Source organism: Martes martes, assembly GCF_963455335.1.
Source record: "Martes martes genome assembly, chromosome: 14".
Taxonomy (NCBI): Eukaryota; Metazoa; Chordata; class Mammalia; order Carnivora; family Mustelidae; genus Martes; species Martes martes.
In genome coordinates this window covers 15,458,560-15,475,084 of record NC_137902.1, presented here as the reverse complement: position 1 = coordinate 15,475,084, position 16,525 = coordinate 15,458,560, and the positions used below count along the sequence as shown (strand labels likewise).

Genomic DNA, 16,525 nt, shown 5'->3' with positions numbered 1-16,525 from the left:
GAGGCTTGTGTTGTCTGTCCTCATTATCTTTTTATAACTATATATGCTAGCATCACCCAAACTACCTATGTAAATTGTCTGACTCTGACTCTGTAATATCCAGCTTCTCTACTTGGCTGAGGTGAGAAAAAGTGGATTATGTTCATCTGGTCCTAGTACCTGATCCTTAACATTTAGAAAACTAATGTTTTTATTGGATTAGAGTTAGTGTTTTCAGCTGTGGTACCTCCCAGTTTACCTTGATAGGAGGTTAAATCCGGGGGGAAAAAAAAAAAACTTGGCTAACTTTTTCCTTTTTACATTCCGCTCTTGGAAACTAACTCGTACATAATGATAAATAAGCCATTCTTGTGGTATTTAAAGAATGTTTTTGCCCAGCCCAAGATTGGTTTCCATTTTTTCGGTTCTATTTATTTTCCTGGTATTTTCTTCTATAAACTACTTTTATCATTCATCAGTTCATTTCATTAACTTTTCTCTCTACTCCTTTTAATTTGTGTGCCCAATTAGCATTTTCCTTCTTTTTTTTTTTCAATTAGCATTTTCTGATATAGTATTGCAGTTAGCCTAATTGTCTGGATTTTTCAGAGGTGGGACATTATCCTATGTGCAGGTGCTGACATGACCTTTTTTCAGTGTTGCTGTTTTCAACTACTTTGATATTATCACTTTATAGGTTTTCTTTGTTCATTTGGTTCAGCCTTCAAATCTTCAAATTTTTTTTATAGTCGACCGGATAAACATATTCATTTAAATGAGCTTTATATGTAGACTTGTCCTTATTGTTTAATTAATGGTTTCTCCTCACTTCCTGTTAACTAGTACAAGGAAAAAATATATAAGATTTTCAAGATTAGTATTTGAAAATGTGTTATGGAGCTGATACATTACATTTTGAGCTTAGGAGAGAAATTCATACCTTGATCAAAAACAAAAATTGTAACATAACTCTTGCTTCCCTTTTCAGAAATGAGTCTTCCCTCAGTATAGTAATGACTGGACAGTAAGTTTTGCAGTGATCCATTTTGTTAGCCTGTTGCCACGTGTCATAAGAGTGAAATCTTGTAGTTAGTTCCTAGGTTGGACTAGATCGTGTTAGCACGGTTTCTCCAAAGTACAAGTAGAACACTTTCCATTTGGTACAATTAAATATTTGGTGAGGGCCTAGTTTGTCCTAGGTAATCTGCCAGGGGCTGGTTCTTTTTAAATTTCAGCCACTTTCACCCTTTGAGGGCAGATTTATTCCAGGAGGATAAGGGAAGAAAGATTTATCTACTTCTAACTAATTAATTCAATGGAAGTCATCCTTCAGAATTTCAGTCTTTTCTTTTCAAATTACGGTTAAGAGTTGATTGTTGGGACTGGCAATTTTTTAAAAGGTCTTCTGCCGTGGGAATCAAAACCTCAAATCAAACATATATAGTGTTTTCTTAAGTGTATCTTTTCTGATAGGATCTCTGACTTCTCGTCCTTTAGTCATTCAGCTAATGTTTTATTGAGCCCACCACAAAAGAGTGCCCCAGTGTGGAGGAAACAGGGTCCTTGCTCACAATGCTTGTGGCCTAATTGGGGAGACAAAACAAATACATTAAAAATTAAACAGTGCACAAGAGTGAGGCCTGGCCCCTAGAGCCATCCAGAACAGGGTTTCAGTCCTGCGGCTGTCCCTCCCTTCTACACAGGACAAGTTACTTAATCTTTGTACATTTCAGTTTCCTCGTTGTAAAATGGAAGTAATTATACCCATCTTGTAGGATTATTGTGAAAATTAAAATGAGTTAATATATACGAAGTGCCTAGTGCAGTGCCTGGTACATCGTAAGTGCTTCATAAATGTGAACTATTGTTATTAATTTTTGGATGATTGTTTAGTCCGTGAGTTCTGTGGGGGCAAGCAGTTAGGATTGGGGGGCTTGGAGAAGGCCCTCTGGAGGAAGGGGACTTGAGCTGGACTTGAAAGAGGCTGGGCAGATAGGTGGGGTCTTAGGGAAGTTGGAAGAAGTATGTTCGAAGATCAGAGCCTGAAATGTTCAAGATACACGTGAGAGAAAGAGCAGGTGGAGTTTATGTGGCAGATGTGCTATGGCTCTTCTCTGAGTTACTGCTCTAGGTCCTTCTGTGTGGTCAGCCTTCTGGAGAAAGACGGTCTGGGTTTCTAGTTACAAGCAGTGTTTCTCCTTGGGTGAGGCAATTAACTGGCTTTGGATCTTAATAGGAGTTTGGGGAAAATCAGAGTTTCTTGGAAGATAATTTAAGACCAAATAGGAATTGTCAACTTCGCAGTGCTGTGCCTGGCACATAGCTACTCATTAAATGACAGCAACTTCTGTGGTGTTGGATTATTCACTCGGTGAGTGTTACTGAACGCTTACTCTGTGCCATGAGTTGGAAATCAACGGGGAAGTCAGTGATGAAAAAGACAACACGATCCCAGCCCTTTTTGAGTTCACAGACAAGCGGAGGAGATCAGCAATGACAAATGTGGGGTAAGGGCTAAGGGAGAGTGAGCAGCGGGGAGAGGGTGCCACAGAGTTTGTGGAAAGAACTGGATCTTCGGCAAGAAGTCTGGTAAGGCTTCCCAGAGAGAGCCCTGCCCAAGGTAGGCACTCAGGTCCAGTTTGGGTTGGGAGTGTGATTGCATGAATTTTCAAAAATTTCATCTCTGTTTTATAAAAACTTAACTCAAACGAGAATCCCCTCATGCTGATTCACACACCACCTCTTCCTTTTTTTAATTTTTACCCATCGCATGAATGTATATTTTATGCAATGATAAAAACAGGTAATTTGCATGTTAGAATTAGTATGAAAGACAATTTTAGTAGGAAGTTTTGCATAAATAAGGAAGTTTATTCATGTTTGAACAAGATTGTTACTAAGTTGTTAGCAATTTGGAACGTCTCACTGTCTACTTAAATAGGTTTCTTATTTAAATCAAACTCCTGGAAGAGAGGTATTCACAGGTAAGCAACACCGTCCTGCTTTGAATTGGACTGTAACAGCCAAGGTCCCAAGACAAATCCTGTATGATCTCTGGCCTAGTGACTTGACTTGGAAATGGAGTTAAGTCCCACAGGTAAAATAATCTGGAGCAAGGACGCTGTAATTCCCTACAGACCAAGGAGATACCCTCGGAAAATTTAGCAGATCGAAATATTTAGACTTAAGAATTTAGGTACTTTTTTTTTGCACTTGATCTTAGCCAAAAGGCCGAGAAGCAATTAGGTACTTTTTTTTTGAAACACCAGTTTTCATTTGGGTTTATCCCAATTGTTAGTCCATTTAATTATTTAACTATATAAAGATGGTATATTAAAAAAAAGTTCCAAAAAAACCAAGAGAATTTTGATATATATAAGATAATCCTAAAAACAAATAGCTGATTAAAACACTTTTTTAATCTTAAAGTTCTGGGAAGATTATTCTATCTGCCCAAGGTAACTTATAATTTTCTTTCTAATTTTTTTCCTCAGTGTCTCCCAAGTAAGTTCTCTGCCCATGTTCTTCTTGAAGGATACTAATCCCAAACGTTCCTAACTCCTTTGTTAAAGATCTTAAAGCCTTTTTAAAAATTTCATAGCACTCCATTTGGAAATGAGGTGGATACTTAGAATCTCTTAACCCAGTATGATTCAGAGCTATGCACACAGGAGGGCATGAGAGCTAGCATTGAAACATTGGTGATTGCCACCCAGTGTTGAGGTCCACTTCTTTCCTAAGGACATTTCATCTGGATTGAAGCACGCAAGATGTCTATGACCAGTGTTTATAATTTGCCCAGTAGTTTTGAGATTGTTTTACTAGGATTTCAGGCTTTGAGGTCTCTCCTTAAGGACACCAAGAAATCAAAATGGAACAGGTAGAAGGTTTGGCATAACATGATCTCTCGGGTCATCAGTTCAGATGAAGTATCTGGAAATGAAAGATGATGGTGCCATGCGTTAGGTCTCCAGAATTCGAAACCTGCTTGTTTTTAAGTAAGCTGGGCCAGTTGTGAACTTTCTGACCAAAATTTATGGGCAGTAGTAGGACTGGGGGGAGCATTCTCTCTCTCTCCCTCACTCTGCTGAAGGAGAAGACAGTGTTGTGGAAGGTGCATCCGGGTCTTTATCTGTTTAACACATCTGAAGTACTTGGCCAGTTGGCTATGAGATGGCTGAAGGCATAGAATTTTGGTCTTAAAATTTTTGAAGTGAATTTTAGAGTTACAGTTAGAGAAATGTAAAACATTTTGGCTTTGTGGAATTTAAATTGATAGTGTCTTGTTCCCATAGGTATTTTGCTGAAAATATGCACTGCCTAATCCAGGCTTTGAAAAGAAAAGGTTTACAACTGTATGTCACTGAAAGTAGGGGACAGTTTTAATCAGATTACAGGGTTGACTTTGTATTTGTTGTAATGGTGACGTGTAACTAATTACATAGCAACTTTTTACTGTTTTGCATTTCAAAGTCCTAGGTACAAAGATCCCTGGTTACTGATAATTTCATCTTACTGATAATTTAAATGGGATTTTGCATCTTTTCATTTAACACTGTTACTTTTGAAACCATATGTAGTTACCAGTTTCGGGGAGGAAGAGAAAAGTTCTGGTCCTTGTAGTTTAATAATAATATTGATAAATATCTTTTTCTTCTTTCTTAATAAATCATTTTTACTTTCTTGATTTTGACTCCTTTTGTTTCTCTTTGATATCGGACATATAGAATCAAATTAATGCTCATCCCTTATTTTTATGCTGCTTTTGTATTCTTAGTAGACAAATACAGAGTTATACTTTATGGGAAACATTTAATGCCATTTTCTTAATTGTTGTGGTCTTTTTGTGTGTGTGTGTGTTTGTGTAGCTTGCACCTTCTCTTCCTTTACAAGAAGATTTTGTTTATCACTGGAAGGCAATTACCCATTACTACATAGAGACTTCGGGTAAGAAACAAAGCTAATGTTAATTGAACACAATTTATGAAATCCTAAAATATATTTCAAATCATTTTTCAAAGTTATTTTATATTTAAATTTATAGGCAAGTTAATGTACTTTTAATTCCTCTTTTAGATTGATTTTAAAAATGTATCTGTTGAGCACCTGCTATGTGTAGGCATTGGTCCAGGCACTGGGCAGTAGAACAGTGAATCAGACCAAATCCCTGTCCTAATAGAGCTTATATCTTGACGACAGAGAAGCGAGCACTAAATGGACACATACACATAGTGTGTCAGATGGCAGGTGCTAAGGGGGAAATGAGGCAGGCTAAGGGGTTAGAAGTGTACACACGGGGAGAAGGGGGGCAGTTTGCTATTGTAAGTTAGAGAAAGCCGCATGGCCGAAGCAGACTTCTCAGTTGGAATCTGAAGGAAAGAGGAAGCAAGCCTGGGGGGTTGGTTCCAGGAAGAGGACCTAGCACAGAAGCCCTGGGGCTGGAGCATACAGCATGCTTGGCATATGCTAGGAACTGCAAGGAAGCCGGTTTGGCTAGAGCAACGTGAACAAGGACAAAAGTGTAAGGTGACATCAGATGGGAGCCGGGTGCAGTCACAGAGGGCCTTGTGCACTATTATAAGGGCTTTGGCTCTTACTCTGAGGTGGGAAGCTATAGAGGGTTTTGAGCAGCATGTAACATTATCTGTTCTAAAGGGACCACTTTAGCTTCTGTGGAAAAAAAAAAATTAGATTGGAAGAACGCAGAGGTGAAGCTGTAGACCATTAGGGGACTATTGCAGTGGTCCGAGCAACGATGGTGGCTCAAACCAGGGTGGAGTTGGTAAGATGAGATTGTATTCTAGGTGTATTTTGCAGAAAGCTTTGTTGACAGATTGGGTGGTGGGTATGAGAGACTGAGTCGAAGAAACTCCAAAGTTTTGGGCTTAGGCAGTTGGAAAATAGCAAAGCTACTTACCAGGACAGGGAGACTGCAGGAGGAACAGGTTTGTAAGAGTATTCTGGGCATGTTAAATTTGAGATGCCAACTATAATGTCCAATTGGATGTGGCGAGTAGACAGTTGGAAATGGGAATCTGGAATTTAAGGTGGAGTTCTAAACCAGAGATATGAAATTGAAGTCATCATATGTAAGTAGGATTTAAAGCCGTGAGACTGGATGCGATGTCTAGGGAGTAAGGATGAATGGAAGAGAGTTGTTCAGAAACGGAGCCCTTGGGCCCAATGTTCAGAAATTGGGATCATAAAAACAATAGCAAAGGAAACCACTTTTGCTAGTGGGGTAGAAGACAGCCAAGAGAGAATGGTGTCCCAGAAGCTAGAGGAAAAGGAGAGAGGGGTTCATTGCGTCAGATGATGCTGATGTCAGGTTAATACTGAGAAAGGATCTTTGGACTTGGCCACAAGGAGCTCAGTAGTGGACTTGGTAAGAACCATTTTAATGGCAAGAAGAGAGAGGAGACCTGATCGTAGTACGTTTAAGAGAAAATGGGCAGAGAACATGTATAGACAGTGCATATGGACTGCTCTCTTATGTTAGTGGAAAGGGGAGCTGAGAAGTGGAGCATTAAATGCCAGGGAGAGATGTGGTTTCAAGAGAGGGTTTTATTTTTTGTATGTATATTTGTATGTATGTGTGCATGTATTTATTTATTTAATCTCTACACCCAACATGGGGCTTGAACTCACAACCCCGAGATCAAGAGTCATATGGTCTTATGCCTGAGTGAGTCGGGTGCTCCTCAAGAGAGTGTTTTACTTTTTTTTTTTTTTAAAGATGGAAGATATTTCAGTTTGTACTTTGATGGAATAATCTAGTAGAGAGGGAAAGGTGGACCAGAGTTAGATGTGACCATTTCTGAGCAATGTCCTTAAACAGGTGGGGGTGGGGGAGGGTGGGGCATGGTGCACAAGTGAGGGCTTCACCTTAATAGGCAGGTGGACAGTCCATCCGTCAAAATAAGGTGTGGAGAGCAGAGCACAGATGAAGAAGGAGGATGCATGTGGTCTACAGAGTCTTGAAGAGTTCTGTCTTTCTCAGTGAATAAGAAGGATGGAGAGTAAGGGAAATGTGAAATAAATTGGGTCAAAGGTTGACAAACTTTCTGTAAAGGGCTAGATAGTAAATATTTTAGGCTCTGTGGGTCCTTTGGCCTCTGTGGCAACTGCTCAGTTCAGTTGTGCCAAGGCAGCCATCAACAGTATGTGAAGAATTGTGGTCCTTTGTTCCAATACAGCGTATAGATGTGAGGGCATTCTGGCTGCGACATTTGTCACCCCATTGATCGCCAGGGTTGATTTGGCTGATCTGGCTGGCTAGGCTCCCTAGCTCCCTCACCGCTCCATGTGCATCCCTCCCGAAGCCACGTGCTCGGTCGAAGAGGACGACCTTCCCCGATAGAGGAGGGGACCGTTCTGCGATCAAGGGTATACAAGTAGCTGCGTTCCCGGTTAGAGCCTTCAAACGAGCTCTCAAGGTCCAACACGGAATAAGCAGGTGGCAAGGCTGGATTTGCCCCATAGGCCAAAGTCTGGCACCTCCTGAAACAGAATATTCAGGCATTCAGTCCAGTTGAGGAAGCTGATGGGGTCGCAGGTGATAACGTAAAAGAAAAAATCCTTTATAGTTGTATAATAAGTAAAAATTAGAGACAAAATATGTATATACCTTTCCATATAAAATATAATTTCCACCTTAACTTGGATATTTAGACAGCAGATCCATGAGAAAGTTTTTTGAGAGGAGCTGCCTTTTCGAATGACTGGTCCTTAGCCCTTGTGAGTTTTTCACTCGTCCATAGCTTTAAGGAAATGCTTCAAAGGAAAGACTTTTAAGTTCTTGCTTTAAATGATTTTTTTGCGGGTTAGTAGAAACAAATAAATTCATTATAATAAAGTATGGGGTGAATGTATGTGTATGTGTCAGGCACAGAGAATAAAGAAGGGAGAAAGAGAAGAAGGTAGAGCCCATAATGTGGGTTTTCAAGGATGAGTAGGAAGTGCAAGATGGAGAAAGAGGACAGAGGCATTTCAGGTAGAAGGGAGTGGGCATATGCGGGGCACAGAGACCTACATGCAGCTTAGGAGTGAAGGGTATAGATGGCAGAAACTGTGGCTTGTCTTCCTGGGAGCTAGGATTTTAATCCTGTCAAGTCACACTTAAAATTCATTTGTCTCTCAATTTACAAAGCCTTTCTGGTCTTTTTTCTCCATTGATAACTGTAATCAGACCATGCTTGAACATTCATTCTTTCCTGGCATGTTTATATAAAGTCTGCAATGAACAGGGGAAAATTTAAAAAAAAAACACACAAATTTCAAATAAATTTACAAATTATCTTCTGTTAGTGGCCAGTTACTCGTTTTAGAATACAAAATGAAACATCGAAAGTTAACATTTCTTGAATTCTTACTATGTGTGAAGGCACTGAGCTTTACACACATGGTTTCACTGGAATCACACAACACTTACTGGTGTTGATTAGCCCCATTTTACAGGTGGGTGGTGTCTGAGGCTAAAATAGTTTGCCACACTCATCCACCTACAAGTGACAGAACCAAGAGTTGAATGCAAGTTATCTAGCTGCAGGGCCCTGTGCTTTTAGTACCTGCCACGTCGTGTATCAAATATGGTACATGTGTCATCCTTGGAAACAAGGCTGACCCTTGTGTTTCCGTTGTTACACTTTTTAGGGTTAGTGTTATGGCTGACCCTATGTGTACATACATACATGTGCACATGTACAGGCAAAGCAACACATCAAATATATAGCTTACTAGGATTGTGTGGCACATACTGTGGACGTACTCAGGAAATGACAATAGAGACATAGATAAGAACTTGGCACTGCCAAGTATATTTTGTATTTAAACATTCTGTAAAACTTCACATTTTATTAAGAGCAATTTAGCCCTCATACAATAAGGATAGGTTGATAAAATCATGTGATCTTTAACTCAAACTGTGAACTCAAAGAAGTATTGATGAATTTTTATCTTAAAAAATCAATAGTACTTAATAAGAATTCTCCTAAGAAGAAGTTTTGACTTTGGGAATAGCTGTCTGTTCATGAGAGATGCCAGAAATTTTTCTTTGGGCTCCTCTATGTTTTCACAGTGGGAGATGAGTTAGGGGCTGTAAGTGTTACAGTGTAGTTCGGTAGCAATCAAAAACAGAACTTGCCCTTTCTACGTACCCTACCTGGTTCAGCTTAATGTTTAAGGCCAATCTGTTTCTATATAAAGAGATTTAAAATTCAGATATAGAACTTCAGATCTTCTGAACTAGCTATTTGAAAAAAATTGTTTTTAGTTGTTAAGTGTATACGAAATTTTGATGTTATGTGTATTTTTCTTCATCATGTTCCCATTTCTGTATAAATGGGTCTCATTTTGAATTATCATGCATGGACATATTTCAGAATATTGATTCCATTTTTGAGTAAGAAGATGGCAAAAAGAATCACCTGAATCCTGGCAAGGATAATTATATACCATGAATATAAATTTCACATAAGTGTGTAGTTCAGATTTTTCTCAGTTTGAATTCTAATAGAGAAATACCGAGGGCACTTTAGGTACAAATAGGCAGTTTTAAATTGTTTGAATGTTTGATGATTTTTTTTTATTATTATTTAGATGATAAAGCCCCAGTGACAGATACAAACATTCCCTCTCATCTGGACCAGATGTTAGGTATTTTGCTACAAGAAGAACGAGAGCGAGAGTTCGGAGTGACAGGGCCGTGTATGGAATATTTGCTCCATCACAAGATCTTGGAAACATTATATACCTTAGGAAAAGCTGACGTAAGTTCCTCACCCACATGTTCTTGGGCAGGTAATATGTGCATTAATGTCTTAGAGGTGAAGAAGCTGCCAAGTACTAAATTTAATTATAGAGGTATGTATCAAGCATGGTGGGATTCAAGTCAGGCTTGTGAAGGACAGAAAATGTTCAGCCTGCACGAATGGGACTATCCAGAGAGCTAGCAAAGCCCCCTAATGCTATAGCGACAACTGGTACTCGGGCTGCTGAGAATTACAGTGTAAACGTTTATGAAAACAGGCTCGAATATGTGTACTCGGTGTCAGAGGATGCGAGAAGGAGCCCAGTGTAAACTGGGTTAGGAAACTAGGACTTAATTTTTGTAATCCTGAAAGAGAGTGTAACCGATGCTCTGACAGCTGCCTCTACTGATGAGGGCAGTCACGTTAAGTTTTAGGCCTCATGAATCTCCGCAAGCTGGTATTTATGATATAAATATTATTCTGTACCAGGAAACTGTAAGGCTACATACAAAGGCGAGTTTCAAAGCCTGCTGGGGGTGCGAGGAAAAGGGAAGAACTTAGGCTTGCGGTTGGGAGGCCTGGCTTTGTCACTAAGACACTCTGGCCGTCAGAGTCCCTTTGGTTAACCTTCCTTCTCTTTAAAAATTGAACAGATGATCACGAAGGTCTCCCCCAAGTCTCAAAATCTGTACTTTTGTCCTGTGAATTTCTGCAATATATGTGAAAATCAAACTGGAAAAAGAATCAACATGTTTAAACACCAAATAGACTTATGAATAATGGTATTATAGAAAGTTTTCTTTTAACTAAGTGTCTAAAACTCCAAATTCATTTTAAGTTAAATTCTTGCAGTTTTATTTTTGAGGCAGGATGTCTGCTCCTCTGCTGTGTGGAGAGAGTGATGGTACAACACTAAGTTGAATATAGATGAATTGATTTTTGAGTGGATGTCAATAATTGTAGAACTGATAAATTAACTTTGATATCGGTGGTTGTAAATATTAGGCGTTTATCTGAATAATGTAAAGTATTTGCTATCTAAAAAAATATTATTGTGCATAAGATTATCGTTTATACCATTTCCAGATAGCTTGTCTATGATGATGCTGTGGAAATGCTCATTTTGTGACTATATTTTAATTGCAAGGCAGTGTAAGCAGGTTGGTTAGTCATAGAACATGTAACCTTGTTAGTTTGTGCTCTCTTAACACGCAGTGTAAGCAGTCATCAGGTTTACCTAGTTACCAGCAAAGATTTAAAGCAGCTGGCATGTTATAAAAACTTCTTTACTAAATATTCATTGTTGATAATAATCATAATGTAAATAATTTTGCATCTAATGCAAAACAGCATTGTTAGAGTAAATCACAGTATTTTATACCAGAGGATTCCCTTTACTGACATATACATCTTCGAAGGCTTTGTTTACTCCTACATCTCTGGGATGGAAAGTTATTAGTGGCCTGTTATGAGTGTAAATAACAAGAGTCTGCCTTTGCTTTAGCCATAGTTAACCGTAATAGTTTGAGGTTACCCTAGCATTTGGAAGCAAACAGGTTGGTGTTGCCAGAACCAAGCTCTGATTGCAGCAGCGTGTTGTTACCGTGCTGTCATCATAGCGGCCTGCGGGTCCACTGGCTGTGCTATACCAAGGTGTGATTTTATTTCTAGAATACCAGTCATTAATAATTGATTGATGATTTTATATTGAAAGACTTATTAGGGGCGCCTGGGTGGCTCAGTGGGTTAAAGCCTCTGCCTTCGGCTCAGGTCATGATCCCAGGGTCCTGGGATCGAGCCCCACATCCGGCTCTCTGCTCAGTGGGGAGCCTGCTTCCCTTCCTCTCTCTCTGCCTGCCTCTCTGCCTACTTGTGATCTCTGTCTGTCAAATAAATAAATAAAATCTTCTTTTAAAAAAAAAAAAGAAAGACTTATTAGTTGGCTGGTTGCATTGACTTTGGGGGCAAAATATATTCACATTCCTGTTCTTTAAGCTCTTGAGTAAGTGTGTTTGTATCGTCTGTCCTCTCCTTACTTGCTTTTCTGTTCTTGTGTGCCCAGTGTCCTCCAGGAATGAAGCAGCAGGTGTTGGTGTTCTATACTAAACTCCTGGGGAGAATCCAGCAGCCGTTGCTTCCACACATTAACGTCCACAGGCCAGTGCAGGTATTTTGTTTCCCTTGCAAAACAGTATTTGGTTCCAGTTCTTTTCGTGTATGAATAATTCAATGTGATTTTTCTAAGAGGAAAAATAAGAAAGGAAATTGTTCCCAAAATAACGTGTAAATTAGCAAATACTTGAGCTTTTTGTATGCATGACGTTGTATTCTATGCGCTTTCTATATTTCTCTTAAAATTTTACACATTAGTTTTTCCTTTAACTTATGTCTATGAATTCTCAAGAAGTTTATTGTGTGCTTATTAGTTTTCTAGGGTAATGTATTTCAAAAACTTACTCCTAGTAAATCTCTTTTGTTAGAGGTGCTGGTAAGTAGTGTTCTGTCTGAAAAATGAAAGATATTTGTATTATTTGAAAATCGTAAATACTCTTAAGGCAAACAGATGGCTATTTACAGACTTATAAAAAGTAAGTTTGAAAAAAATTTTTTAACTTCTTTAACAGAAATTAATTCGACTCTGTGGGGAAGTCCTTGCAACACCGACAGAAAATGAAGAAATCCAGTTTCTCTGTATCGTGTGTGCAAAGCTGAAGCAAAATCCTTACTTGGTTAATTTTTTTCTGGAGGTATGGTACACGTCTTGTCAACCTTCGAAGCATGCTTTTATTAAAATTATTTGAAGAATTCTGTAAATAACATTAGAAGGAATTAAATTTCGTGGGTGTCATATGGCTTGTTTCACTTCCCAGAATTATTTTTCGTTGAAGACCACTGTTTTGTTTTAACCTGAAATCTTCTGAGGAAGATAGTTTTCAGAGAAAGTAGGTGAGCCGGATACCCAGGGCAGTGCAGGGCCTGGACGAGAACAGAGTCAAGGCTTAGCAGGCCTGCAGCGTGAGGGGGGAAGTCAGGGAGAGTGAAGTCACGGGAGCTTTTAATCTGTAATGTTTTCAGCCAAGTTTACTTGAATGTGGAGCGTAGGTAATCAGCCTGAGGTCGGTAGGGATGGGGTGTGCGGATTTAGACGGTATGCATACAATCGCGAGTTACCTCTCCAGCCTGGCGTAGCAGTTGTGATCGCTGTGGTATTCTGTTGTGTTTTTTCTTAGCCAGTCACTGGATCACACATTACGTATTCCATCAATCAATATTTTGGGTTTTACTCCCAGTTTTAAATTAGAAAACACTTTGTGTACTTTCTTCTGTCACTCACTTGTTTTTTTCTGCAGTGAAGTCATTTAGGAATATAGTAGAAAAATTAATTTAGCGGGGGCACCCGGGTGGCTCGGTTGGTTAAGTGTCTGCCTTCCGCTCAGGTCATGATCGCAGGGTCTTGGGATCGAGCCCCATGTCAGGCTGTCTGCTCAGCCGAGACTCTGCTTCTCTCTCTCTCCCTTTGCTTCTCTGCCCATTTATGCTGTCTCTCTCTCTCTCTCTCAAATAAATAAAATCTTTAAAAAAAGAAAGAAAGAAAGAAATTGATAGGTTTTTTAAAAAAATTTTTTTGTGTTTCTTTTTGTCTTTTTTTCCCTAGATTAGGTACAGGTGAGGTACAATGCAATTTCATTTTTTTGGTCTACGGTTCTCTGAGCTTAACAAACCCATGGTGCTGTAGCCACCACTACCACCGCGACACAGCAGGTCCACCACCCTCCCGCAGGTCCCTTGTAGCCCTTCTCACTCTACCCCTGTCCCTAGCAATCACTGATGTGCTTCTGTTCTAGGTTTTCTCTTCCACAGAAAGTCACAGAAATGTAATCAGCCTTAAAACCTTAAAAAAAAAAAAAATGGAGGCTTCTGGGTGGCTCAGTCATGAAGCGTCTACCTTTGGCTCAGGTTATGGGATCGAACCATGACCCTGGGATCATGACCTGAGCCGAAGGCAGGCACTTCCTGACTGAGCCACTCAGGAGCCTCCATTTTTTTTTTTAAGGTTTTGATATAAATATATCAAATATTTCAATCTGGCTAAGTCTGAGATTTTTCCTCTCAAAGTTCACTTTAGTTAAAGTTTTCTTAGATACCCTAGTTACTTTCGATGCATGGATTTTTGTCCAAGCTTAAGCTTTAAGGAATTTTTCTCAAAATCCCTGAAACTCATTCAGAAGGACACAACCATCAATCAGAAACAGAGCAAATGCAAGGGCACACATATGCTGATAGCCGGCGAGATCGATGCGCTTTGTTCACCTGTCTTGAGAGAAATGTCTACATTTCGACCTCACGACTCCAGACGCCGGGCTTTAGAGCACATGCTTCTTCACGGCCTGAGGTGTAGGCAGCTCCGTTTTCTCAAGACTATTCATAAGCTTTTAATGTGGTGGTTACAGTCTCCCTGGCGTTAGGGTTATTTAAACGTGTTTCATTTCCTCCTGCTGATCAGTAAGCTCCTCGAGGGCAGGGACTCTGTTTCGTTAATCTTTGGGTTCCCACAGCTTCTCTAGTATCCAGTATAATGTATAATAACTGCTTAATTAACACTCACTGAATGAATCTTCAGAGAAATGCAGCTGTATTACTTGTAGTACAGAGAGGAATAAAAGTACTTTGCAGTTCCCAGGCAAGTATCCCCTGAAATCGAATCTCTCTTTTCATGGAAAGCAACTCCTATGTGCATCTACTACGGTTTAAGTGCCTTTGGTAAGTGGGTTAGGAACAGTCTTTGCTCTGAAGGAGTTTATAGTCTGGTGATGAGGGTAAGACCAATATTCAGGCTGCAAACTGAGGTAGAGTAAGGTGAGTATCATAAGAAGGGTACAAAGTCATTGCATCTGCTCTAGGTTGTTGAGAAAGACTTCATGGAAGAGGTTATCTTTGATTTGGTTCCTGACAGATGTTCAGATAAGAATGGGTGAACATACATAAGAGAATGAAAATATAGAAGGTTGTGGTGTGTTCATGAAACAGTATAATTAGAAAGGCCTGTGATAAGAAAAGGGCCCGGAGAGATGGACTAGGAAGGGTCAAAGCCTTTGAATGGAAGGATGAAGAGTTTGAACATACTTGAAGTCACTGGGGAGCCACCGAAGATTCTTGAGCAGGGACGTTATTACATGATGGTGTCTATACTTTAAGTGAAATTGGTGGCAGCATCTTGCACACTGGATTCCTTTGAGAGGAAAAAGGAAAGCAGAGGAAACCAGCTTGGAAGCTGAGGGAGTCACCCTGAAGAGAAGTGGCAAGGACTATAAGTTGGAGGCAGTGGGACGGAACGAAGTGAATATATTCCAGAAACACCAGAGGTAGTCTCGTGTGGTCTCGTGTGGTCTTCTGTGGTCTTGTGCAGGAAGCAAGAGAAAGGATGATGAGTGCTTGAATTTCTGAACCAGCAAGGCTGTTGCTAACAGAAAGAAGGGAGCCCCGAGGGAGCTTATGGAGCTTACGTTGGGGAAGATGGTCATTACAGTTCTGCTGTTCTGAGTCCTTCTGGTATCCTGATGGAGATAATCGACAGGCACTTGGTCTTGCAAATCTGTGATTTGGGAGAGAAGTCTGCGTTTAAGAGATTTGGGGGTTATGTGTGGAAATGTGCTGTGGCTATCAGGAAGACCCCTAAAGTAGAAAGGGAGCAGTTTCAGTGAGAACTAAAGTGTAAGAGAAGGCAGCAGTTCCTCATCACCTAGGGAGCTTTAAAATCACGATGTTGTGCACCTGAAATCAGTATAACATTGTCAGCTACACTTCGGCAATGCAGGTAAATAAGTTAAAATGCGGATTCCTTAGCTCTACCTCCAGATGTTCTCATTCAGGTCTGGGTGGGATCCTGGAATCTGCATTTTTCTCAAGCTCCATAGAAGACCATGACACCAACAGTCTTGAGTCACACTTTGGGAAACATTCGTCGAAGGAGTAAATGCTATTCTAAGATTATTCCTCCCTTTGCCATTCTTATCTGAGATACCGTTTCCAACTGTATTATTATTTTATATAATATAATATGTATATAATATATAATATTATTTTAGATGGAACTGAGTGTTTACATTCATAAGGGCTGTGATATGGAACTGATTTTGTAGGAAATTGGGAAGTTGTTTGGAGTAGATGTTTTGTTTTAACATGTGCTGTGGGCTCAATTTCTCAAGAAGATTGGTCCAAACTATATCCTTAACTGTAATAAAAGTGATTTATAATAATTATAACTTTGGAAATAGAACTTTGAATACGTTCAGTACTGAATGCATCTCTGTGGTCGGTGGAACACGGTGAGGGGCCCCTGAGGAGAAGCTGGTTCATGATGACTTCTAACCTGTGTGTGTGATTTGATTTTCGTTCTTAGGTTCAAATGGAAAGCAAAGTATTTTTCCCCGGAGACTAAAGTTACAATTCCTTTTTTTTTTTTTTTAAAGAGTTTATTTATTGGCAAGAGAGAGCAAGAGAGAGCACACACAGGTGGGGGAAGAGACAGGGAGAAGCAGACGCCCCATTGAGAAGGAAGCCCCACACAGGGCTTGATCCCAGGATCCCAAGATCATGACCTGAGCCAAAGGCAGATGCCTAACCAACTGAGCCCCTCAGGCACCCAACTTTGGTTAAAATTCTTTGTGTTTGTGTGTGTGTGTATTGGGGAGGTGGGGCCAACATTTCAAGTAAATTTCTCTCATCAAGAACATGAATAAAAAGGTCCTGAGACTACTGAGTTCTTTTTATAAAGCAGAGGGACAGGGAAAACAGAA

At 39.8% G+C, this 16,525-nt stretch overlaps 1 protein-coding gene across 1 annotated transcript in view; it reads left to right on the top strand.

Annotated features, from left to right (window-relative positions):
- The window catches only part of FHIP2A (FHF complex subunit HOOK interacting protein 2A), a 32,671-nt gene that overhangs the window by 1,902 nt on the left and 14,244 nt on the right, over nt 1-16,525 (top strand). Inside the window, exons 2-5 of the mRNA XM_080823572.1 lie at nt 4,848-4,926; nt 9,577-9,746; nt 11,791-11,895; nt 12,353-12,475. Of these exons, the coding sequence (XP_080679698.1) occupies nt 4,848-4,926; nt 9,577-9,746; nt 11,791-11,895; nt 12,353-12,475 (477 nt within the window). The remainder of the gene's footprint in view (nt 1-4,847; nt 4,927-9,576; nt 9,747-11,790; nt 11,896-12,352; nt 12,476-16,525) is intronic.